Here is a 25,377-nt window from a genome sequence, read left to right on the forward strand (position 1 = left end):
TCTCAAGTTTACTTGACTACTTTAACTCTGCATTTATACAACAAATTTCACTTCACTGTTATATTGTCCCAAAGTGCTTTGCAGCCAACAAAATACTTTTGAAACATAACATTGGAAATACAGCAGCCAATTTGTGAACAGAAATCTGTTTTTAGTTATGTTGGTTGAGAGATTAATATTGGCCAGGCCATTATGGATAACTCCCAGATTTATTTTTCACCACTGAAATCGTTTCAAGGAATTTGTTACATCCTACCTGAGAGAGCAGATGGGGCCTAAGTTTGCATCTCAGACAAATCAGCAATAGTACATTGGAGTGTGATTAGATTCATATATCTGGAATGGGACTGAGCTAGAGATGACATGGTTTCAGCAGAGTTTGTTTGCTTAATGTTTAAAAAAAACATTCCCTTTGTACATTGTGCTTTGTGCTGTATCCAGTTAATTATCCATTGTGCTGTACCTTCTGATTAGAAGATACCTTAGATACACAATCCAAAACAAATCCAGTTTAGTACCTGGGATATTTACATATCCTCATTGTGAGAGGAAACTTTTAAAGTTCATAGTGTGCTACACTGTTAAACTTCAGGTTCTTCTGTTATCAGAGAGCACAGTTATTAAAATTACTAATACCTCCAACATTATACTTTACAACATGCTGCTGTAATTCTTGATCCATTTAAAGAGCTTTTAAGTGAATGAGAACATCACATACTTAGAAATATAAAAATAAAAACTGATTAATAATCATCTTGAGATTAAAGAACATTTATAAAGGTATGAAAGAAGGTGTCTTTGAAAAGTACGAAAGTACAATGGAGTGAGTGATTTGGATGCAATTTCAAGAGATGGCATAAGATGATTCTTTGTTGAAAATCCATTTTCTTTTTCTAGACTTCTATTGTGCCACCTCTAGGGACCATTGAACTTTGTAGAGGTAAAATTACTGTCAGGTAAGATGCATGGATTTCACTTTTTGTAGAATTTAAAATGTGTTTGAAGCTCCAACTGACAGATCTTCTGGTGAGCACTGAAATGAATAACAAACTATCTGACGCTCCAGGAAATTTTATTAATCTTGCAATCAAACCTGATAGGAAGCAACAGTTGCCTGATGGGAGGGAACAGGATCTTAACTGGCAAAGCACCACCAGCGACCCAAAGGAACTGCCTAAACTACTGGAGGAGTAACATTTGGTGGGGAAAGTGTTTGTGGCAGTGAGGGGGACAGGTGGTGGGTAAAGAATTGGCAGGGTGAGGCAGAAGGAACTTATTTTTTTTATTATATACAGTATGTGGCCTCTCAAGTTCAGCTTCTTATGGACATTTAGGAGTAGGCATTAAATTCTGGTCTTCCCAATGGCACTCACATCCTAGGCACAAATTTTAAAATATCTCTTGGCAATAAACATCAAAGTCCCCTGCACTGAGTACATTCTGTGCCTTTGCTAACCACCTTCTACATGGAAGAGCACTGATTTAGCAACCAAATGAGGGCAGTAGACTAATGAATATGTTTCTTTGTTTGCATCTGACCTGATACTGCTGGTCTTTATGTCGAGGGCTCCCACTGTTTGTTTTGGTTGTAAGTTACTGCACCGCCTCCTCTGGGAGTTCTGAACTACTGGTGGGGCAGGAAATACCCATGGATGTCATTGGGACATTCAGGACCATGCTGGGAATAGCTCTCTCAATTCAGACACATCTCCAGATGTTCATGATGAAGGATTTACAGAGTAAGCTGGGCTCGACGTGGCTTTATCATCTGAATTCATAATCAAACCTGATAGGAAGCAACAGTTGCCTGATGGGAGGGAACAGGATCTTAACTGGCAAAGCACCACCAGCGACCCAAAGGAACTGCCTAAACTACTGGAGGAGTAACATTTGGTGGGGAAAGTGTTTGTGGCAGTGAGGGGGACAGGTGGTGGGTAAAGAATTGGCAGGGTGAGGCAGAAGGAACTTATTTTTTTTATTATATACAGTATGTGGCCTCTCAAGTTCAGCTTCTTATGGACATTTAGGAGTAGGCATTAAATTCTGGTCTTCCCAATGGCACTCACATCCTAGGCACAAATTTTAAAATATCTCTTGGCAATAAACATCAAAGTCCCCTGCACTGAGTACATTCTGTGCCTTTGCTAACCACCTTCTACATGGAAGAGCACTGATTTAGCAACCAAATGAGGGCAGTAGACTAATGAATATGTTTCTTTGTTTGCATCTGACCTGATACTGCTGGTCTTTATGTCGAGGGCTCCCACTGTTTGTTTTGGTTGTAAGTTACTGCACCGCCTCCTCTGGGAGTTCTGAACTACTGGTGGGGCAGGAAATACCCATGGATGTCATTGGGACATTCAGGACCATGCTGGGAATAGCTCTCTCAATTCAGACACATCTCCAGATGTTCATGATGAAGGATTTACAGAGTAAGCTGGGCTCGACGTGGCTTTATCATCTGAATTCATAAACTGGATTGAAGGCATTTTATTTGTGTGGTTTGAGGTTGTATTATATATTGTAAATAATGAGAATGGGTAGAATATACATTGCCTAAGTACTCCTTTTTTTCAAACCTTGCCACAGATTCTTCTAAGTAAGGGAGATTTTGGCTCAATTTTGTATTTCATCTGGAAAATGGCATTACTCTGGAACAGGTTCTTTATAATTATGATGAAGAACTGTCAGTACTAATTGAAAAGATTGGTGTATACAACTCAGAGTGTTATCACCAGATGTGGTTTAAAAATACAATATTACAGTTGTCATTTGCAAGAGATTCAAAATTATATTGAAGACATGCCTTGTATTCAAAGCTTGATAGTTACAGTACATTTGGTATATAATGTATAGGTTTACAATAATTGAATCCTGAAGCCTTAAAATAATTGTTTGAAAAAAATTATTATTCAGCAATCTAATAATACTTAAGTGAAAAATTACTAGGACAAAATATATTCATTAACTGGTTGTTTAATAAACATTACAGTGAAGATTATGCAAGAAAAATTGAAGAATTAACTTGTAAAGTCAGCCCTTACAGTAATTTGCAACTATCAAGTGAGACACCCAAAAGAATCCCCAAAGATATATATGGGGAACCTGATACTTATCGCTGGAAGACAGAATATGATTCATCCTACAACATTAACCCTGACGTAAGTTAGAACTAACAGACAAGTGAAACTTGATTCATCAAGTTGTTACATAATCTCAAGTCATGCATTACTGCCTTTGCTTAATATATCTTACAGGGCACTTGGAAATAAGAGCACCATCTCTGTATTTCAGAAAGATCAACAGCCCAAAAAATATTTTGAAAAAGACAAATATCAAACAATGTTTTTGTCTACTTTCAGTGTCTAATAAATAGATCAACTTAAACCTATAGACTGTAATTTTTCAGCAGGTAAATATTTTACATTTTGATTTGAATAATGTTTACCTATTGCCAAGTAATTCTGAAGCCATTATTAAATATATTAAAACATTTTCTTTTCATTATGTTATACTATAAAAAGAGCCATTCTATAGGCGATTTAAAAAAAAGCAATGAGCTGTGGTGCAGAATTTTCATCCCACAAGAGAGATGACTGATAGCATGAGGATTTTCTGTATAAATCATGGCAAAGACTACAAACAGGACCCAAGTCCAACACTGCAAATCATGCATTTTTTTTTATACCATGTTAGTTCACTAAATTAAAAAGTAGATGCAAATGTATGATTTAAGAAGAAACTCTACTAAAAGCATAAATTATGGACTGGTTTTAATGATATTACTCCAAGTGTATTTAATCTTGAGTATTACATGTCTCTCATTCAGCACTTAAAAGAAATTGCATTCAGGTGTTCAATGCCAAACTTTGTTTTAATATGAACATGAACAGTAATAATAGTATTTTAGGTATTTTCTCTCTGCAGTTAAAAATGACTTACATTACTGTTTATATATACACAACTGAAATTGTGAAATAATTATATTTTACACAATATCAGGAATATTTTAACCATAAAACCATCAGAATTGAATTTAAATAGGAAAGCAGTCAGTTCTATCCCCTTAAGTAAAATGGTTGCTTGTTCAAATTATCCAATCTTGTCCAGTTATGTATTTAGAAAAGCTGGATCACAGACTCTCTTGATTTTCCAACACCAATCCATTTAACTGAAAGAAAAGAGAAATTTCAGCTAGTATATAACAGAACAAAAAGGGACTGCAACCTTATCACAATTAAAGACTTTTTGGTAAATATTTATAATGATGTAGTGAAAATCAGATACTTTAGAATCACAGAATTATTAGCCTTTGATGCATCAAGTTTGTTCTGGCTCCTTACTATTACACACATTCCCTCATTCTTTCCCACAGCCTTTTATTATGTTGGTATGTTTCTGCACACCTTTCACACCAGATTGTCTGTACTTGTTTTTTTCTATTTAAGTATTTATACTTCTGCGTATCAAAATTTCATCTACCCCGTCAGGCATGGTAGTGTAGCGGTTAGCGTAACGCTATTTCAGTGCCAGCGACCCAGGTTCAATTCTGGCTGCTGTCTGTAAGGAGTTTGTACGTTCTCCCTGTGTCTGCGTGGGTTTCCTCCAGGTGCTCAGGTTTCCTCCCACGTTCCAAAGACGTACAGGTTAGGAAGTTGCAGGCATGCTATGTTGGCGCCAGAAGCGTGGCGACATTTGCGGGCTGCCCCCGGAACACACTACGCAAAGATGCATTTCACTGTGCGTTTCGCTCAACATGTGACTAATAAAGAAATCTCAATTCTGACAGCCTACATCCTCATGCAGTCTTACTATCCTCTCACCATTTATCACTCTTCCAATCTTCTTGTCATCCACAGTTTGGAAATTTTATTCTACACATGCTCACTTAAGTATTAATGTATTAAAAAAAAGGAAATTTTCTCACAATTGACCATGAGAAACATCACTCTCTTTTCTCCAATAAACATCCATCCATCACTTTTGTGTGCTCTTTACCTTAAGCCACTTTCCTATCTATGCTCTTGGAAATATGAGGCCTCTATTTTGCCTAATAGTCTTCTGTGTAGGACTTTTATCAATTGCCTTCTCTAAAGTCAACAGCTACTGCATTTCCTTCATCGATCTTTCCTGCGACTTCATCAAAAAAATTTATTTGGGTTAATCAAACACAACCAGTAGCAAATTTGTACTGCCTTTCTAGTGCCTTCTCATCAATTTTTGCCTCATCTCTACTATCTGCCTTTATGTTGGCATTTTGGCAGCATCCTCTTCCTTGGTAAACACCGATACAAATTCTCATTTAGCTTCTCACCTATGCCTTCTGCCTCAATACAAACATCATCTTCTTTATTCCCAATTTTCCCCCATTCCTCCTCATACTACCCACTTGTGGATTTCCTTTTAAGTGTCATTCTTTTTTTATTCTCTCTGTCTATCTTATTTTCTTTTCAATTAGATTACTAAATTCACTCTGGCTCTCATTTTTTTTCAGTTGACAAGTGTCATGCACTTGTTCCATCATCTTCTCCATCATCCAGGGAGCTCTAACTTTGGTTTCTTCATCTCCACCCCACCATCACTTGAGGGAATACACAAGCCTTTACCCGAAACATCTGTTTTTTTTAAAAGTCACATTATTCCATTATAGTTTAACCTACCAGTGTGTAACCTGGCCAGATTCTTTCCCAGCCTATTGAATTTAGCATTCTGCCAGCTAAAAAGTTCTACTTTAGATTTCTCCTTGCCCTCTCCATTATTAATCTAATCATCATCATTCATCCATCATTTCTCCCACTAATACCTGGTGCACTTGTCTCTCATCATTCCTAGAACCAGGTCCAACAATGCCTCCCTTTCTTGTTAAATGTGAACATGATATTTAGTTGCTAGGTAATCTTAATAATCAAATTCTCTGCAGTGCTTCTTAAGAAGACTCACTTGGGACAGCCACATGATTTTCAATGAATCTGATATAATTTTGAGCCTTCGGAGGAAGATCATCCCACGTCCGAGCACTGGTAATGCTGCTCTTCCAGCCTGGAAGTGTTTCATATTCAACCTCTACTTGATTCAGAATTTCCTGGTTTGCTGAAGGAAGAGATAAATCACAATAATAAATAAAGAATAACATTCTAATACCTTATTCTATCAGAGTACAAGGTAGAAAAATGTAAACAATGTTTTCTGAGAAATTCATCCTCTGCTAGTAGCAGTAAATGTGCTATTTAACAGTATCAGTTCATTGTACTCCATCTCCGAAATTCCTCCTTTAGTCTTCAATAGAATGTGGAAGTTTAGACACAGAGCACATTTACGCCAGGGACTGGGGATGAATTGCTAGGCAATTATAATTCAAATAACTGGAACAGAAACTATTGATTTCTTGGTCAGGATATCTGAATGACAGAAGCAAATTAGTGCAATTATCGAGGGGTTACTTCGGCTGAAAGATGAAAACTGGTCCAAAATTGCAGCTAATAATATTCTCCTGTTTGAACAGTTGATTTGAGCACATCATTTTAGTTTTATCGTGCTTGGATCTGCTAAAACAGCAATCCCCAAGGAATTAGCAAACATGCTTGTTGGACAAAAAATTATGGTGCAGTTCACGTGGGCTCCATACAGTTATTTCTACTGAAGCTATGTAGAGAGCTAGCTGACATAGTGGTAGATTTCCTGATGGCTCAGGGACTGAGGGAAGAGTATGCACAGGGTCTGTTAAGCATCACTGCAAGCCCCTGGTAGTGCCCAAAAGGAATAAGCTGTGGCCTTGGGGGAAACTGGCTACCTCACCCCCCTGCCCATGCTGATCCTCTCTTCAACAATTAATGTTCCTCTGCCTTGCCTCACGTCCTCAAATTCTTTTACCATACTGCAACAGGTGCTAAGCAAGATGCTGATGACCAACCACTCTTGACTCCTAAATGGTATCTAATATGAAGATACAGTAGCACAGCATTTGTTCTTTTTAGGTAAAGTCCTCTGAACATTTCCAGTAAATATATTATTTTGTGTTGGTGAGGTCATAGCAAAGGTATCTATTAAATATCTTGGTTTCAAAAATCCTTTTCCACCTCCATTGCAAGTTATATACCGTTCATTGCCAAACTCCTGTCATTGTTAAGAGTGCATCAGGACAAATGTTACTCACCAAAGTGCCATGCAGACTCTTTAAATAGTCCAAATGGCCAAGTTAAGTATCAGCTGGCTCCTTAACAAACCACTGGGTGACTCTTCCTTGTATGAGTGCTATTAAACGATGACTACACCCCATCTTATGCACATAAAATCCACCACTGAAAATATCTTCTGAGCGTTTTATGATTTCAAATGCCCACTTCATTAAATAGAAGAGAAATGAAAGGATATGCCAATGGTGCCTTTTACTGAGGTCAGGCAGCTTTAGGTCAAATAAAGGGAAAATATAATGGACCGTGAGGATCAGAAATGAAACCAAAAATCACCAGAAATGCTCTGTGCTGCTCAAGCAACTTTTTCCCAAAACGAGGGACGTTTAACGTGTCCGGTTGATGATTTTCATTTGAGCCAGACATGGTGCAACTGATTTTAAACAAGAACAGAGAAGGGAGAAAATGTTTGTGAAAGCGTGAATGGTAAGGAGAGATCAAGTAAGGAAAGAAATGATGAGACAAAGTGAAAGATGATAATGGACAAGTGAAGAAACAAAAGATGAATCTAGGGAATGATATGCCAATATCTGCTGTTGAACAAAAACGGTAGCAGTGATTATAATCTGAAATTACTGGTCCTGAGTATGCCCAGAGAGGTGGAAAGCTGCTCACTGAAAACTGCTGCAGTCTGTTACGCTTCCATTGGAAGAGTGTGGAAAAAAAAGTGTCCAGGGTCAGACTTGCAGATTGAGCATTCTCCACAATGCAGAAGATAAAGCACCATAAGCACTGAAAATAATATATTAATACAGAAGTAGAAGGAAGAACAGAATCTCATTTATACAACACCTTTCAGAGATTCAGGATATTCCAAAGTGCTTCACAGCAAATGAAGCACTTTTGAAATGTACTCACTATTGGAAATATAGGAAGCCTCAGCCAATTTGTTTTGGGTACTTCTGCACCTAATTTTGTGCTTATTAGGGACACAATTTGAATAGCTACAGCACATGGACGGTTGCTGAACCACAGGATCGTGGCCGAGGAGAGCAGACTGCAGTGCTTTGGCAAAAGCCAGCTTGGCCCAGCTGTCTTTTTCATACCAACATGGGCATTGGTTGATCAGCAGGTGGGGGGAGCGGGTGTGCCGTCATCTTGAGAGAGAACAGCGTGCACCTCTCCAGTGGTGCCATTGCCTCTCACTTGGGATTATGTCTCAGCACTGACTACTGTACACAAGATTTGACATGCTATCTGTGCTTTTATTCATACTAGTCCAGAGTTGCTCGTAACCAGAGCCTTAAACACAGCTGTCTGAACATCCATCAAACTTGTCAGAGTCAACATAGCAGGCTTTATAACTGAGGGCCATTCTAATGCTGTGAGTGCAAGTGACCATATGCTTCACCTCTGATTCCATTGATTTGATGAATCGTGCAATGACTTCTCACAATTTGAAAATAAACTCCTTCACACGAGGTAACAATGTTCTCAGGTTACCAAGCAGGCATTGAATAATTGGTGGTGTATAGCCATCAGTCTTTCTCAGCCTGGGCTCTACAGTCTTTGCTACTCGACTAACACAGGCCTTTATCGTCTGATAAGCTCCTGCCCTTGTTAATGTACACGTGGGCTTGGTGAATCTCCTCAGAATTTAGGGCATGAAAGGATAAAATTGAGTGACAAGTGAATCATGAGAGAAGTATCATGCTGGGGCCTTGTTACTGAACCCAGAAAGATAAAGAGTGACAGGTCAGCTGGAAGGGCAACTGGAAACAGGTAAATGGCACCTCAAACCAAGATGGTATCCTGCTGAGTGTGTGAGGAACACAGATTGTTGAGAAAAGGAATAACTAGCACCTTTCTGCACTGGTCTCTGGCCTCTGCATCAATCAAAGCCTTGAGCAACAGGGACAATACTTGATTTCATTATGGCTCTTTTGTGCACATCTGCTCCATGTTGCTGTGTCTGCTTATCCTGCATCAAGGGTTGTGTTAGTATGTAGTCTTTTGTCAGGTTGGGAAGCTGTGTGTCAAAGAAACACAATGTTTTTAATATGCAAAAGTTTGCAGAGATGTGAAGTGGTGAGGGCTGTAACTGAGAGAACAGTGGGCAGAGACTGTGTAAACAGCAGAAGAGCTACAGTGAAGAATGATTCAGTGATTAAAGGAGAATGATGGGAATGTCTTCGAGTTCTGGGGCTACAAGTGCAGGGCAAAGACCAAGAGAGTTGTAAATTAAAGAGTTTTATCTTGGCACTCTGGTGAAATTCTTTTCAACATTTCTTGTCAGATTGTGGGCAGAGTGCAAGGGAATTAATTTACTCCACCTGCATGCTGCCAGTGTGTTACTCTCCCTGACAATGTTCACCCTTCTGTCAGAATAAGATAGTCTTTCCTTTTGAAAAGTCTGGAAAATAAAGCTATAGTATTGCTTAAAATTGTGGAGTTCTGGTGTTCAGACTGTCGTACTTCCTTAATTTTTAGTTTGAAGCATAGATAAAATACTCTTTTTTAAAAGGTGAACATAAATGGTGACAGTCTGCCTGCATTTATACCACTGTGAACTGGCTGTAACTAGCATGAATACTGCTAAACCCATTCAGTATATCCAAAGGTAGTATGAACCCAAGAATGGTTTCATCTCTGTGATAATAACTTGTTGGGTACTAAAGATGCCCCATCCACTTTACAGAGGTTTGGTGGATAAAACAAAACTTATAAATTCATGAGCATATTACAAAAAATGAAAAACAGACTATCAAATGATTTCAGCAACTGTTATGCAGATAATTAAAATAATTTTAAGTGTATATTTGATAGGTCTTTTACTGTAGAACACAAGTGAGATTGATCATATGTACTGAATACTACTGTTCTGTGATTTGTACTTTGATAGTCATTACTGTTTTGAAGGCGAGTCATTATTTTGAACCTGCTTGTTCGATCTCAGCAATTCCATAAGAGGTTGGAGATGAGGATATTTCAAGCTGAGCATATTTTCTTGATGGAAGTGCAAATTTTCTTGCTTTGAAGGAAAGTGAGGTTGGAAAATGACTGAGGGTTATTAATCATTAACCTAAAATATATAATTTCATGCAGTACCTGGAAAGTATGGGATTCTCTTTCCATTCAGTTTGTAAGCTAAACCAATTTTAATCTCATCAAACGTCTCCAGGATATCCAGCTTCATTAGTGCCAAGCTGTGGGTTTAGGAATAATGTCACTGTTAAAATTGAATGAGAAATTCAATTTTTTAGTAACCACCCCACATCTGCAACAACTTTTCTGACCCTTAATACCTTTGTATCACTGTGTCAGGAATCATTATTTTAGTTATTTTACATGAAACACAGAGGTGACTTGAAATCTATATTTTGTAGTTTTCCAAGTTATATAGGCAACAATAGGATATGCTGGTTATGATGTTAGAATTCCCGTACTTAATTCGTAGAATTCCCGTAATGGTTTTACGTAGAATAAAAGCTATTATTCCTTAATTGACCATAAAAATTTTCTGGAAAGTATGGGATGTTCTTTCTCAGTTCATAATCTAAAATAAGTTTGAAGTTTCAGGCAGTAGAGTGGTGTACATTTTGACATTTCCCAATGATGTAAGTTGGTGTCTGCGATTTGTCAATCCATTTCATCTCTCCCAATATACTATAAAAACTCAGTTTTTATCTTTATTTCTAGTGCTGAGGAGGTAACTTCTGTAAATGTTCTCATTTATGAAACACAACAGTAAAAGCTAAATGGATATTCAGCATTGTGTGGGGGGGTGGGTGGAGGTGGTGGAAGGGAGGGGAATCACAGCAAAGCATGGTTCCACACAAGATCTACACACCTGCAGGGAACAGAAAGAGTTCAAGAATAAGAACACCGACATATCACTTGGAGACTGAAGGTGAATGCAGTGCCTAACACTCTGCTTTTGTTAAGATCAGTTAGCTCAGTAGATATTAAGGATTACATTTGGGATTGTCATGCTCTGAATGGCTTGGGCCTACACCAGGCATTGCATTTTTCTGAACAGTCATCAAGTGAGCCAATTACCTCTCTCTCCAACTTTGTGAATCAAACATCAAGTTGTTGGAGAACTGTGTTCTAGCTTCGTATTAAACAATGGACATATATAATTTGCTTTTTGTTGTGGGGGGCGGGGAGGGGCCTTGCTGAATTAGTCTGCAAAACTATGAACAAATGTGAAAAGAATTATTTGGCTATGAACTCTTTTGGAATGTATTGAGATGAAAAGGGACTGAGCAAATATAGATCTTTCATCAGTGATAATGCAGTACATAAAATGGAATCCGCCCCAGTGTACTTACGCAGTGAATCCATTGATCATATGAGCATATTTCAGTATAACTAGATCTAACCAGCCACAGCGCCTCTTCCTTCCTGTCGTTACACCCACTTCATTGCCTCGCGATTGTAGCAGTTCACCAATTTCCTGAAACATTGTAGTTCAATTTCAGAAACTGACACATGAACTATTTACATTTGGAACACATCATCATTTAGAAACTATGTGCACATAAATAGATAGTAAATTAGAACAAATTCTGGACTATCCCACTGTTACTGCATGATATTTGCCTTATACTAAACAACAGATGGAGGATAACAGCAACACCATTTCAGACAATTAGAGCAATAATTTAATTACAGGACTTCTAGGACCATTGTGGGTTTTGAAGTCCTATCACCATATCTTCATTTATGTCCCTTTCCTTTTTGGTAAAGTTGGATTTATTGCAGGAATACAAGATCAGAGTCTCCAATGCTCCTCTATGTGTTGTGTATTGGATTCTCTGTTGTTTGTTTTCAAAGAATTCAGCTTGTGGTAATGTAATTTTGGCAGGTGGGGTTTAGGACATTTCTTTCCTTTGATTTCCAGGTACAGGTGACTGTTAGGATACTGCTGTTCGGGTAACAGAAATTTGTCCTTACAAAATTCACAAATCACTGGCCAAAAATTTGAGAAATGGATAAAAAAAATCAATCTTTTTGTGAGAAAAAACTAAATAAATAAATGCAAAAGTAATTTTTTAATCAACTCATGTTTCTCGACACATGCACAGATGACACGGCTTCACGTTACAGAAAATCATAAGGACTGTTTCCTAGGAATGTAACCCTCCATCAGTAACACAGGGTTTACCTGTATAGTTATCCTGGGCATTAGGCAATTGTCCAGTAACAATGTGCAATCTGACATTAAACCCGATGGGGCCTCCTTCATAAAGAAATATGAAATCATGATTTTGGTTCCCATTACCCAATGTTGGGCATGCTTGTACAAAATGGGCATCTCCCATTCTACTCATGATTTAAAAATGAAATGCTAATTAAGCTTGCAACTGTGGAATGCTGCCAAGTGGAACATTAAATTATTTTTCATAGGGAAATCCATCAGGAAGCTGAGGTGAACGTCCTAGCGTGAGATTATAAAATTTTTCCAAACATCCCCAATTAGAGTCATAATTACAGAAATAGGCCCTTCAGCCCACCATATTCATTCTAACCAACATGTAACCATCTATAGTAATCTCATTTACCGGCACTTGGTTCAAAACCTTTATATTTTGGGGATTCAAGTGCTTGTCTAAATACTTCTTGAACATGTGAGCACTCAAGCATCTGGAGATGGAACTTGTATCAGTAATTTTCTGTCAGATGGCAATGTTCCATCTGAGCCACAGCTAGTACTTTATTACCAAATCTGGCTGAAGGTACAGAGAGAAAGATCTTGATATTGTGTCCATAGGTCATTAAAGGTTTATAACCATTGTAGAGAAACTACCAAGAAAGCTAGTGGGGTATTAGTGTTATTTGGTACAAGTTGAAGGGCACAATGTTTGTCATAAGAATACCATGACCTATCTAGGAAGATATTTTTATTAGTTACATGCACATCGAAACACATAATAAAATATATCTTTTGCATAGAGTGTTCTGGGGGCAGCCTGCAAATGTCGCCACGCTTCTGGTGCCAACATAGCATGCCCGCAATTTCCTAACCTGTACGTCTTTGGAATGTGGGAGGAAACTGGAGCACCTGGAGGAAACTCAGGCAGACACGGGGAGAACGTACAAACTCCTTACGGACAGTGGCCCGAATTGAACCTGTGTCACTGGCGCTGTAATCATGTCGCGCTAACCACTACACTACCGAAAGAGATGTTTAGCCACAATACCTGAGCATTAGGGTGTTGTCACGAACCAGCAACAAAAGAAACACACTGAGCATGATTTAGTGTTAAAAACTATTTTATTAATTACTACTTATGATAATACGTAAAATAAAAGTAAAAATGTTAGTATGTTAGAATTCAAAAATGTTAAACCTCGAACGTTAACCCCAAACTCCAAGTTCCGGAATGGTTCTTAAAGTTCAGTTCCGCAAGCCATAAGGTGAAACATGAGCAAGGGCTTCTTCAACAACCACCGTTGTCTGAAGATAAGACGTAGATGTAGAGAACATAGGGAGAGTAAATACGAAATCCAAATGTTCCACAATGGAACCCCAAACGACACTTCAGTGTTTACTCGGTAGTGACTTCCTCACCCCGAAAAGCATCCGAATCGTGGTCGTCCACACAAATACCTGTTTCCTTCTACAGGTCAGCAACAAAGTGAACTCCACCGGATTACTTCCAACTTCCATACATGGATTTCAGTGGCAAACACAGTTATTGTTTCTCATCCATCGATAGAGAAAACAAGCAGGCTGGTGTCTCTCTCCCTTCTCTCTCTCTCTCTTCTTCTGACTTCTTCAACAACGTCATTACGTCCTTTACCTTCTATTGACGTAAGCACGCCCCACACACACATACACACACACTCTCTATCTTAAAGGGACTTTCACTGAGTCCGTAACAGTGTGGATGTGCTTGTTGGAACAGTTGGTCTCCTTTCCTCCATTTTCTATATTGTAAGAATGCAGCCATGTCAAAGCATGTTCCCTCCAGGCTGTACCCAACAGAGGCAGCATCAACAGGCTTTGTTCCACTGAGGAGGCTACGCAAGAACAGTGCAACATACTGCAAGTGGAATTTCCTAGTCTGCAAGCCTTCTCCACCATCCCTGGTGAGTAGAAGAAATAAAAGCCCTCCATGTTTTTCAGCTACTTCATGCACATTCCAAGTTGGCAGTGGCAAAACTTGTAAGGTGTTCCTGTCAGCTGCCCAGCAGTGTACCCTTGAAGTGTCATCCTTATTCTCTGGAGTTAGAAAACTTGTTATTCTTGCTTAAGGGTGCATCTCAATTGGGCATTCATCCTACCTCCCCCTACCACCACCACCGCCACCTCCCCTATCTCCCCCCCCCCCGATCTCTCCCCCCCCCCCTTAAATACATATGGAAGACCTTGGAAAAATAGATTGGGTGCAGATATGCATACATGGGATCCATAGGATCCATGCAGCTTACAATAGTTATGCTATTGAATGGAAGTAAGTATTTAGTTCAGAATCTGCAGAGAAAAGATCTGCAGGCTTCCTAATGAAGAGAAGCAGCATGTTATCCACATTGGCTGTGAAAGCTGCTTCCTCAATCACCCAGACACCACCTGCACAATCTAGACAATACCCTGAATTATGAGGAAAATAATTACAGATTGAGCCACAAGTAGCTTATGTTGACCAGAGTGAGGCAGGGAAACAGAAAGGAAACATCGCCAGGTCACTATTACACCTCATCTACCTGCATTTCAAAAGCAGCCTAATAACAGAAACAATACCTTGAATATGAATTTATTTATACTTTCAACACAGCATCACTTTACAGAAGCATTATTAAATAAAATTTTACACTGATCATGCAAGGAGACATTATCACGATGTTTAAAAGCTTGTTCATGGAGACAGATTTTAAGGGGCATCTTAAAGCGAGGAAAGAGAGGGAGTGAGTTTCGGGCCAGGAATTTAGGCAGGGAATTTAGATGACAGCTAAAGACATGACAACTGGAAGTGTAATTAAATTTGGAGTTGAACAAAAGGCCAGACTTGAAGGAGCACAGACAAGTTTGAGCAATGGAGAAGATTATAGAGAGAGGGGTGAGGCTATAAATATTACCAGTCAGACATTGCTTAACCAAGAACCAGTAGCAGTTAGCATGAATAAAAAGCAGTGGACTTGGTACATGTTAGGGCATGGGCAGCAGAGTTTTGGATGAAGTTTACGGAGGGAGGTGAGTCAAAACGATCAAGTCCAGAAGTAACTAATGATTTCAGTAGCAGATAATTTGAGCTGGGGGTGGGGGGGGTGGGGGGGTGGTGGTCATATGATCAAGGTAGCAATAGGTGGTGCTGGTGACATATAGTTTAAAGCTACTTCAGGGCCCAGTTTGACACCAAGTCATCAATAATAGACAGCTGTCAAGGAGAGGCGTGGAGTCGATGACCAGGAAACAAGAGATTGCGACGGGTGGTGAGACAATGGATTTGTTCTTTCCATTATCTAAAGAGAAATTTTCTCTTCTCGAGCAGCAAAGTGGCTAGTACACCTGACCAGTAATCCAGAGGCCTGGATTAATGACTCAAATACAGGTTCAAATCCCACTGTGGCAGATGGTTAATTGATCTGGCATTAAAATGTTAAAACAGTTTATCCTTGTATAAGCCCATTTGTTTCACTCAAGTCTTTCAGGGAAGAAGATCTGCCATCTTGGTCAGGTCTACGTGTGACTCTGGACCCTCATCAATGTAGTTGATCCTTAACTGTCCTCTAGAAAGCCACACATTTAGGGATGAGCAATAGATATTGGCCTTGCCAGGGATACCCCAAAAAAGCAGAATTGTTTCATTTATCAGTATGGTGCGGGTTTCTTTAGCAGATTTTACGTTAAAATATATATTTTATTATGGTAGGGCAATTGTTCTATGCCCCTCTTGGTGTTTAGGTTAAATTTATAGATTCAACTATTCAACAAGCAGTCCAACAGTAGCAGGATCAGGAGAGGAGCTAGTGAGGTGAAGCAGAGGCCAGGTGTTATCGGACTGAAAACCATGCATTGTCTTCGGATGTTTTTGTGGGGGGAGGGTCATGAACAGATGGGGAATGGTGGCCAATGATAAATGCTTATAGGAAAGGTAGGGCTGGGTGAGGGTAGAATATTATGGACATTGATGCGGGAACAAGAAGAAAACGTATGAGATTCTCCAGCTACAACTGGATAGATTGAAAGGAAACCAGGTGAGTACAAAGCTACCCAAATGTGCAAAGGTGGAGACATGCTGTCAGAGGCTGCTGGGTCCAATCATGTCAAGGCTGAAGTCAGGTCATAAAAGTGGAAGGGGAATAGTTAACCTTTGACACAATCCTACTGGATGCCGTTAATGACTTTGAGAATAGATGTTCAGTACTATGGAGAGCATTGAAACCTAATTTGAGGGGTACAAAAATGGAGTTAACAGGGAATGGTTATGCAGGAATAGTTCCCATTAATATGTATGATACAGCAACTCAAACGTAGCTATGTTTTGTTTTAAAGAAATCCAAACAAAACTAGCAAGATTGGTTCACTCAAAGGATCGAGGTGATTCATAGTTGCTACTCCAGCACTGAGGGCCAGAGTATGGGCTTTACACATTGATTTTCTTAGGTCAACAAATTTCTGATTTTGACTGTACTTGTTGGATAGAGGGCGAAAGAGATTCAGTGATTGGAGACACAACAAGAGAGGATACATAAAGATAGAAGGTGACAGAGAATACAGAGAGAGTACAGAGAATAAATATGAAAAATTATTTGACTTTGCACAGGGTATTTGTTATACAATTTTAAATGTGCTTCAAATATTCAGTTTTCTAATCTGTTAGTGTGAATAATCCAGACTTACATTTATTTGTTCAGTTGGGAATGCTCCAATTCCCACTCTAGTGGTATAGGCTTTGAAGACACCATACACTGCTCCAATGTTCGATGGAGGAATTCCCAGTCCTGTGCACACACTTCCAGCAGTGCAGTTTGAGGATGTCACAAATGGGTACGTTCCTTTTATAAAACAAAGTAAAATGCAGTTGCTAGAAAAATCTTTCAATCCAGTTTAACACATAATCGAAAAATTTTTGAAATCTTGATTATAAAATAAGATACAAGATAGAACAAAAAATGTCATCTAGCCATTATGTCAGAATTTTTCTTTTGATCAGCTCGCCAATGCACGATTCACTTTAATGAGTTTCCGAACACCCTTCAAGTATGTTAATGAAGCAAGGAATAATTGCCAATCACAAGTGAGCAGATGGAGGGTAGGCAGGGCACTGGTCTTAAGTATTTAAAATTTTTGGATAACAAGTGGTACAAGCAAAACATTCATAATCCTTTGTCAAGATTAGGTGGTTTTCTCCCTCAGTGAGTTAGTAGAAAAACTCCCACAGAAAACTACTTGACAGAATCAAAAATGACTGGGTGTACTAGACACTTTGAACACTTTAAATAGCGAGTAGAAAAGGAAAGTAGCTCCCATAATATGGGGATCAATGGAGGGTACATTTTTCACTGTACCTCAGTACATGTGACAATAATTAACCGATTAAAAAATTGATTTCATGTATTCTTTGTGCACTGAAACATCGTTGCAATAGAATTCATGCCAAATTGCACCTTCCCCTCAAAGAAATAATAACAATGGCCAAGAACCAGTTTGAAATAATGTTAGGGTCGTTTACACCCAAGATACAGCGTAAAACATGTTTCCCCAAGGGAACCAGCCTCAGTTCAGACTGTTGACACTCTGCATGTGGGAATCAGAGAAAGGCACCAACTCTTAAAGGAATTCACCGCACAGCAACAAAACACACTATTACAGTGATCAGGCATTCATAGACGTCACTGCAAACATAGGACTCTGGCTCGGTATGGTTAAATGAGTGGCTTTTGAAAATGATTACTTTGTCAATATTTTTCCAGGGACAAATGTCAAATACTAGAGGACATGCATTTAAGGCGAGAGGGGGAAAGTTTAAAGGCGATGTGCGAGGCAAGTTTTTTTTTGCACAGTGTGGTAGGTGCCTGGAACGGGCTGCCTGGGTAGCAGTGGAAGCAGATATGATTGTGGTGTGCAAGAGGCTGTTAGATCAACATGTGAATATGCAGAGAATGGAGGGATATGGATCACGTACAGGCTGAAGAGATTTAGCTTAATTCGGCTGAAGAGCCTGTTCCTCTGCTGTACGGTTCCATGTTCCATGACTGCAGACATTAGTGACTTGGGGACTTTAAATGAGGTAAGGGCTGTGGTGTTGAACTAAAAAAAATGTTAAATTGTTCAGACAAATACATTAACAAGACAGGGATGGCAGGGAAGGAAGGAGTACGAGAGAAAACAGGAAACTACAGACCAAGTTAGGCTGACATCGGTAGCGGGGAAATGCACTATCCTATTATTAAGTGATAACAGCGTGCTCAGAAAATAATAAGGTTGGGCAGAGTCTACATGGATTTATGAAAGAGAAATCATGTTTGAAAAATCTATTGGAGCTTTTTGAGGTTTAATTAGCAGAATAGATGAGGGGGAGCTTATGGATGTGGTGTATTTGTAACTTTAAAACTGATAAAGTGCTACATATGAGGTAGTTAGAAAAAGTTGAAGCACATGGGATTGGGCTTAAAATATTGCTGTGATTGGAGGAAGAAAATAGAAATAGGAATTAACAGGTGGTTTTTTGGGTTGAGAGGCTGTGACTAGTGAGGTGTTGTTCATATCGATGTTCACAATCTATCTCAATGATTTGGAGAGGAACATGCATAATATATCCAAGTTTGCTAATGATACAAAAGTGTATGGCTGTGTGGAGAGTGAGGAGGATGCAGAGAGACTTATATGAACATACATATGAATCAGGAGTATCAACAGGCCCCTCATTCACCCGCAGGCCAGTTCCACCATTAAACAAAATAGTGTATTCCACAATCAATTCCACACTCATCTCCCTGAGTAAGCTTTTACTCCCTTGCTTGCCAAATCTACCCCTGCCTTAAAAATATTCAAAGACTCTTTTACTTAAAAGGTAGTGGAAAATGAGAGAAAAAATAATGTTCTGTTTCTGTCTTAAATGAGTCATTCTTTATTTTTTAACAATGACCCCCAGTTCTAGATTCACCCATGAGGAGAAACATCCTCTCCACATTCACCCTATCAAAACCCTTAAGATTTTTACACACTTCAATCAAGTAATTCTTTTAAACTCCACTGGACACAAGCCTAGTCTATCCACTCTTTACATTTGACAATCTGCCATTCTAGGCATTAGTCAAGTAAACCTTCTCTGAACAGCATTCAAAAGCATTTACACCCTTCCTTAAATAAGGATGCTAATATTGTACACAGTATTCCAGATGTGATCTCACTAATGCACTATATAACTGAAGCATAACCTCACTATTTTGTATTCATTTCCCCTAGCTTCTGCTATTAGCCATGCATTTGGATACCCAGATCACTCTACAGCTCAGAGCTCTAAATTTGCTGTTTAGATAACATGCTTTTTTATTTTTCCTAACAAAATGGACAATTTCACATTTTTCAACATTATCATTTGGAAGATCTTTGTCCAATTACTTAACCTGTCTAGATCTCTTTCTAGCTTCCTTATGTCCTCTTCACAACTTAACTCTCCTAGCTATCTTTGTGTCATCAGAAAATTTAGCAACCATACAATCAGGGGATCAATTTCATCCAGGCAGGCTATCAATTTTGGTAGAAAAATTGAAAGGCATTTTTTAAAACAAAGATTGGAGCTGCTGGATTTTAGTGTTCAGTGGGACCTGGGTTCCCTTCTACAGGAATCATTGAAAACTAATGTGCAATTAGGAAAACAAATGATGTGTGCCTAATTCTACGGAGTTTGTTTGACAGTAGTCTTAGTGTGGAGCTTTAAGTTACAATTTATGTCAGAATGGGCAGAAATGGATATTGTGTGAAGAATAAAGTTATTAGGTGTGGGCCTGACTCCTTGTAAACATTAGGATCACACACACAACTGCCTTTTCTAATTTTGTAATTTGTCCATTTTTGCCTGGAAGTGATTGCCAGCAATGATATATTCCAAGTAAATCTGAATTTCGCTCAATTAGTGCCTTGGAAATAGACACTATTCAATCCAATTCAAAAAGTGTGATGGAGTAATCACACTAGCATGCTTGTGTGATAGGCTACTGCCTAACTCTGCCATCTGGTGGTGAAATTCCATGCCAAGAATAGGCTCATTGTATTGATTGCCAAGCACTGCCATCTTTGAGTATTGTACGTACATACAATGTGGAGGCAGATTAATGGACTACAACATTCAAAATGCATATAAAAATACACAATTGTCTTTAAATATTAAGAATTACTCAGAAATGTCATACTGTTACACAAAATTTGTATTATTATAGGGACTAAAAACACTTTGTTCAAGTTTCAATATATAGACTTGTTTCACCAACTGTTTGTTTTAGCTACAAAGTAGCTCTGACCATTCTAACAAAGAACTAACCTGCAAGGTAAACAGATAACAGGTTCCACATCCTGTGGCCCTCCAGCTATGTATCTACATATATTGTGTGTTACATGTACCTGGTTGATTCTTATGCTATCATTCTCCACAGAACATGTCCTAGATTCTCTTGCCCCTGGGCAGTGCTCATCAGTTTTTGGCAGTCTCCATCACTAAAATGTGCTGCTAGTCTGGAAGATATAACAATGCTACACAGGGACAAAGACCATCTTTCTTGCTTTACTGTAGTGGCAACAAAGGGGACCACATATTCTGGAATAAAGTTTTTACATCAACTAACTTTAACTCATTGGTGATGCAATAATATGAAAGAAATAAATCTTTGATATTAGGAATAATTGCTATTAAAATATTACATTTAAATTTATTACTATTATTTCTTAATGTGAATTTCGTACAACTATTCAGATCAGATTTGAGGTTCAATTATTCAATGTGATGTACAAATTTTTATTTAACTAGTGAAATGTGTGATCTTTAAAGACTTACCAAAATCTATATCTAATAATGCTGCATTGGCACCTTCCACAAGAATTTTTTTTGCTGGACCATGAAGAGCTTCATACATAAAGTAAACACCATCTCGTACCATTGGCCTGATACGTTCAGCATATTCCTAAAATAAGAGTTGAATATTACAGGATGTTTCTGCTGAAGGACACAGCATTTTAAGTGCATGCTACTCGGATGAAAGGCAATCTTCAGTGAATATTAAATCTGCTAGACCATCATATATTTTCTCATTCATTTCTAAATTGCTGAATTATTATTGTGCTATTTGTTTCTTTTCAGAGAAAACTCTGGGATTTCCTACTTCAAGAATCTGATAGGTAAACATAAATGATTTCAAATTTTGCACTGCAAAGCTCCAAAACATCTGCAATAGTAAAAAAACAGATTCAAACAGTGCTGACAATATTCAGAGAAAGTGGATCTGGAATTCTATTGCCCATAAAAACATGCAATGTACCGGCCTTGCATGGGAAATTTCCTATTTGGTTTTCATGCTCAGATCTCATGCAAAAGTTTGAATGTCATTGAATAATAAATCACATTTATTTCTCAATATTTCTCACTGGCAATGACATAAATTCTTCACACCTGTATAAAATGACTCGCAATAACTCTACTAGCTCTAAATGAGGAACTAGCTATTGAATCATAATATTGCTGGAAGTACCTGCAGAGCTTTCCAAATATAATGCAAAATTATCATTGCCCATGAATGGGAGTAGGCCCTTAGATTTACAGATGTTGATCTTTAGTTGAAGAGGCAAGTGATTTCAAGGAGGACTGGAACCTTGAGAAGTATGCACTCTGGGCAGGTCACCCACAGGTTTCTGCAGTGTGCTACATACTGGGAAATGTGGAACAGATTAACCAATCCCACCTAGAATGATTTGGAGAAGAGACAGTTCAGGGTGACAGTGACCTTGACCTCTAAAGGCAGAGCAGTCCAGGCATGGGTGCATGGAGGACATCAGGCTGTGGAAGGTGACAGATGTCTGCTGCCAATGGCTTAGCAGACCTTAGCCACTAGAATCACTGATCACTGGAGAGATGGAGGTAGGTGGTTTGCTCCCAGTAGACCTTTGGGGTTTAGGCTCTTCAGGCAATAGCTGCTCTGCTTTTCTGGGCTGTTCTGGTGAGTCACCCTCGTCCTCTGGCCCGATCATGTAGGACCAGCAGAAACCATACAAAAGCGCCCATTTATCACTTTGAAGCTCGGCACTCACCAACAGTACAAGGCGAATTCCGACAGCAGTGACTTGGCCTCTCGACTGAAGAGCAACAATTTGCAAATGACTGTGCAGCAAAAATGCAAATGTCTTATGATCTCTTTAGTGCAGGTGCAGGGCATGCCCCTACATAAGGATGTTTTCTGGCATGTGACCCACACTGGGTCTTAATTACATCACCTGAATACAATTTCATATGGGGAACAATTAGTTAAGCATTGTACCAAGACTGAGCCAGCCTTATGTGCTTAAGTTGTGTTAAGCATAGATGTATCATGCACAAAAAAGTACCATGCAAAGTTCTCAAAATGTCTGATATGCATTATTATTTATTATTAACAAGGTGACCTTGCTCTAAAAAAAGTCACGTAGCCCTGATAGAATTTCTAGGAAAATGGGCCCCAGGGAAAGATAACAGTTCACTGCTACCCAAACACTGTATGTCTTCTTGCAGCAAGGAATACCAGCTTAATGAATTGAAGCACATTATTTGCAGTGTCAAATAGATTTACTGCCTACCTAGTAAGGCCTTCCTCATTCCTCCTTATAGTATACATTTCCTTCAGACACTGCAGGACTATAGGTTAAGCTTGAGAACTACTGGGAAAAATCAGGCATGTGCATGTAATTAGGTGCCTTCACAATGGCCAGAATTTACTACCAAAATAACGAAGAGGCTAACAGTGCCTCTTGTCATTCTTCAAACAGCAATTTCACATTAGTGAAGGTGCATGGTTAAATATGAAATCTGGAGACTGCTATCTGAGATGCTCCACTCATTTATTAACATGGAAACCACATCTCACTGAATGTTCCACCTCCCCCCCCCCCCCCAACCTACATTCACATATTCCAGTGATACTAAGTTCTGAAACTGAAGCCGTAAATGCAGATTAAGCTTACTACAGGCAGGGCTTTTCCATTTCAATGCAAATACTCTACATAATGTTGCAATATCTTAATCCTGTCAACCATAGCTTCTGGCAATGAAAATTGTCTTTGATAAATGTGGAGTCTCTTTCTTTCACATTTTAGTACTTATTTTTCCTTAGGTCTCTTTTTACTCTCTATCACTGTCTTTCTTTCTCTATTTTATCTAGTCTTTCTTTTCCACACTTTTAAACTTCTGTACTTGGTTTGACATTGAATTTACTATTTCAACTGACACTCCTTGGTTCAACAATACACAAAAAGTGCTGAAGGAACTCAGCAGGTCAGGCAGAATCTATGGAGGGAAATAAACAGTCGACGTTCCATAGATACTGCCTGACCTGCTGAGTTCCTCCAGCACTTTTTGTGTGTTGCTCCAGATTCCAGCATCTGCAGAATTTCTTGTGACTCCTTGGTTCAGAATCTGCCCATCAATCTAATTGCCTGAGGAGCTATATAGTCTTGGCTTGACCCACTTGCACAAGCCTCAATACCTTATGTGCAAGGTCATAGTAATTATATAGGCACATTCATTTATTTGTTTACTACATTAAATTTTGATCCTGTATCATGTAAAACCTAGTACCACTTCCATTGTGTCAGTATATTTGGTCGGAAGCTAAACTCAAATTAATCAATAATTTCATGCTAACCACCACACTCCCTGCTTGTAGCTATACGAGTTGGATGAGCTAAATTGTGGTGTCTGGGAATGGACCTCCTGTAAAGAACATTTTCTTTGCACCCAGTTTGAAGATTCAGATCATTAAAATGGTCCTGGTGGTCTCCATGGAAGTAATTCCTTTGACAGGGTTTACAACACAAACACAGTGGAAGTAAAGTACAATGAACTGTTATGGCTGCAAGATTTGCGGTCTTATGCCTACAGCCTAAAAATGGCAGCCTAAGGGCCTCAAGCTCTAATAAGACACTTGCTGTACCCACCACATGGAAGTTGAGGAAGTTGCTAGCAACCCCTACTGAGGTCCTCAAAATTGAAAGGTCTGGTTCAGGTGTTTAGGTTTACATCGGATAGAGACCAAGAAAAATGGAGACAGGGTACGTCTTGCCACCCTTCTCATTCTTCAATATCCCAGTATCATGTTTCTATATAACTACAAGAAACAGGAAATTTCATGGGGCAAAGCTGAGGAAAATTGGCCCCAAGATAATATATTTACAGGACTAGTAACCTCCTTAGGCCATTAATCCAGTAAACATCAATTCAAATCTCAACAGTTTGCAAATTTGAACTCCGTTGCAGAAAAAACATTTTAAATAAAGCCTGGGATCGTTAAACGTGATCACGACATTGCTGGATTGGTGAAAAACCCAACTAGTTTTTTTCTTAGTATCTTCTAAAGAAGAATACAGCATTCTTTCCCGCTCCAGACAGTATATGGCTTCTGTCCAATGTCAATGTGCTTGCATCCAACTGCCTTCTGAAGCAGATTATCAGGACATTTATTTTATCACAACTACAAAATTGGACTGTAGCTCTTCAAATGGAAGAACTACACAATCTCAGATCAACCAAGGATAGCCAGCAATGTCTTCAGCCTGAGAATGAATAAAAAAACTAGGAATATGAAAGTAATTTATTGCATTGGTTCTGTTTAATCTCTGCACCCTTGACAATTTCTAAGATTAGGAAATGTTAATTAACAAATTTCTGCCTAGAGATTGTAATTGCTGTTCATAGATTCAGGTTTGTGAAAGATTGTTCATTTCTGACCAAACCAGGTGAATCTTTTGAGGAGGTCATTAACGTGGTATACAGGAGTATTTTCATTGGTGTTGTCTATTTGTATTTCCAAAAGCATGTTATGGGCTCCCTTAACCCATTTGAAGAGAGGGCTATCCATAGACACTGAATGCAAGTATCTAGCTGGATAGCAATCCACGGTTCAGAGCTGGATCTTTGGATCTTGCTCAGCAGAACTGGCTGGAGTGGATTTTGAATCCTGAAGCTTTAAAGAATGCTGCTAGTAAAACCAAAGGTGCTAAATGATTCTTCATTACCAAAGGAAACTCCTCAGCTTTTACTTAAGGAGCATGGTCTCA

The 25,377-nt window shown here is 38.8% G+C and overlaps 1 protein-coding gene across 1 annotated transcript in view; it reads right to left on the reverse strand.

Moving 5' to 3' along the window:
• Positions 1-2,960: 2,960 nt before the first annotated feature.
• The window catches only part of adss1 (adenylosuccinate synthase 1), a 42,536-nt gene continuing 20,119 nt past the window's right edge, over positions 2,961-25,377 (reverse strand). Inside the window, exons 8-13 of the mRNA XM_052018165.1 lie at positions 21,134-21,260; positions 16,981-17,135; positions 11,465-11,589; positions 10,239-10,336; positions 5,941-6,090; positions 2,961-4,171 (exon numbers count right to left, since the gene is read on the reverse strand). Coding sequence (XP_051874125.1) covers positions 4,119-4,171; positions 5,941-6,090; positions 10,239-10,336; positions 11,465-11,589; positions 16,981-17,135; positions 21,134-21,260 — 708 coding nt within the window. The 3' untranslated portion in view covers positions 2,961-4,118. The remainder of the gene's footprint in view (positions 4,172-5,940; positions 6,091-10,238; positions 10,337-11,464; positions 11,590-16,980; positions 17,136-21,133; positions 21,261-25,377) is intronic.

Source organism: Pristis pectinata, chromosome 1 (genome assembly GCF_009764475.1).
Source record: "Pristis pectinata isolate sPriPec2 chromosome 1, sPriPec2.1.pri, whole genome shotgun sequence".
Classification (NCBI taxonomy): Eukaryota; Metazoa; Chordata; class Chondrichthyes; order Rhinopristiformes; family Pristidae; genus Pristis; species Pristis pectinata.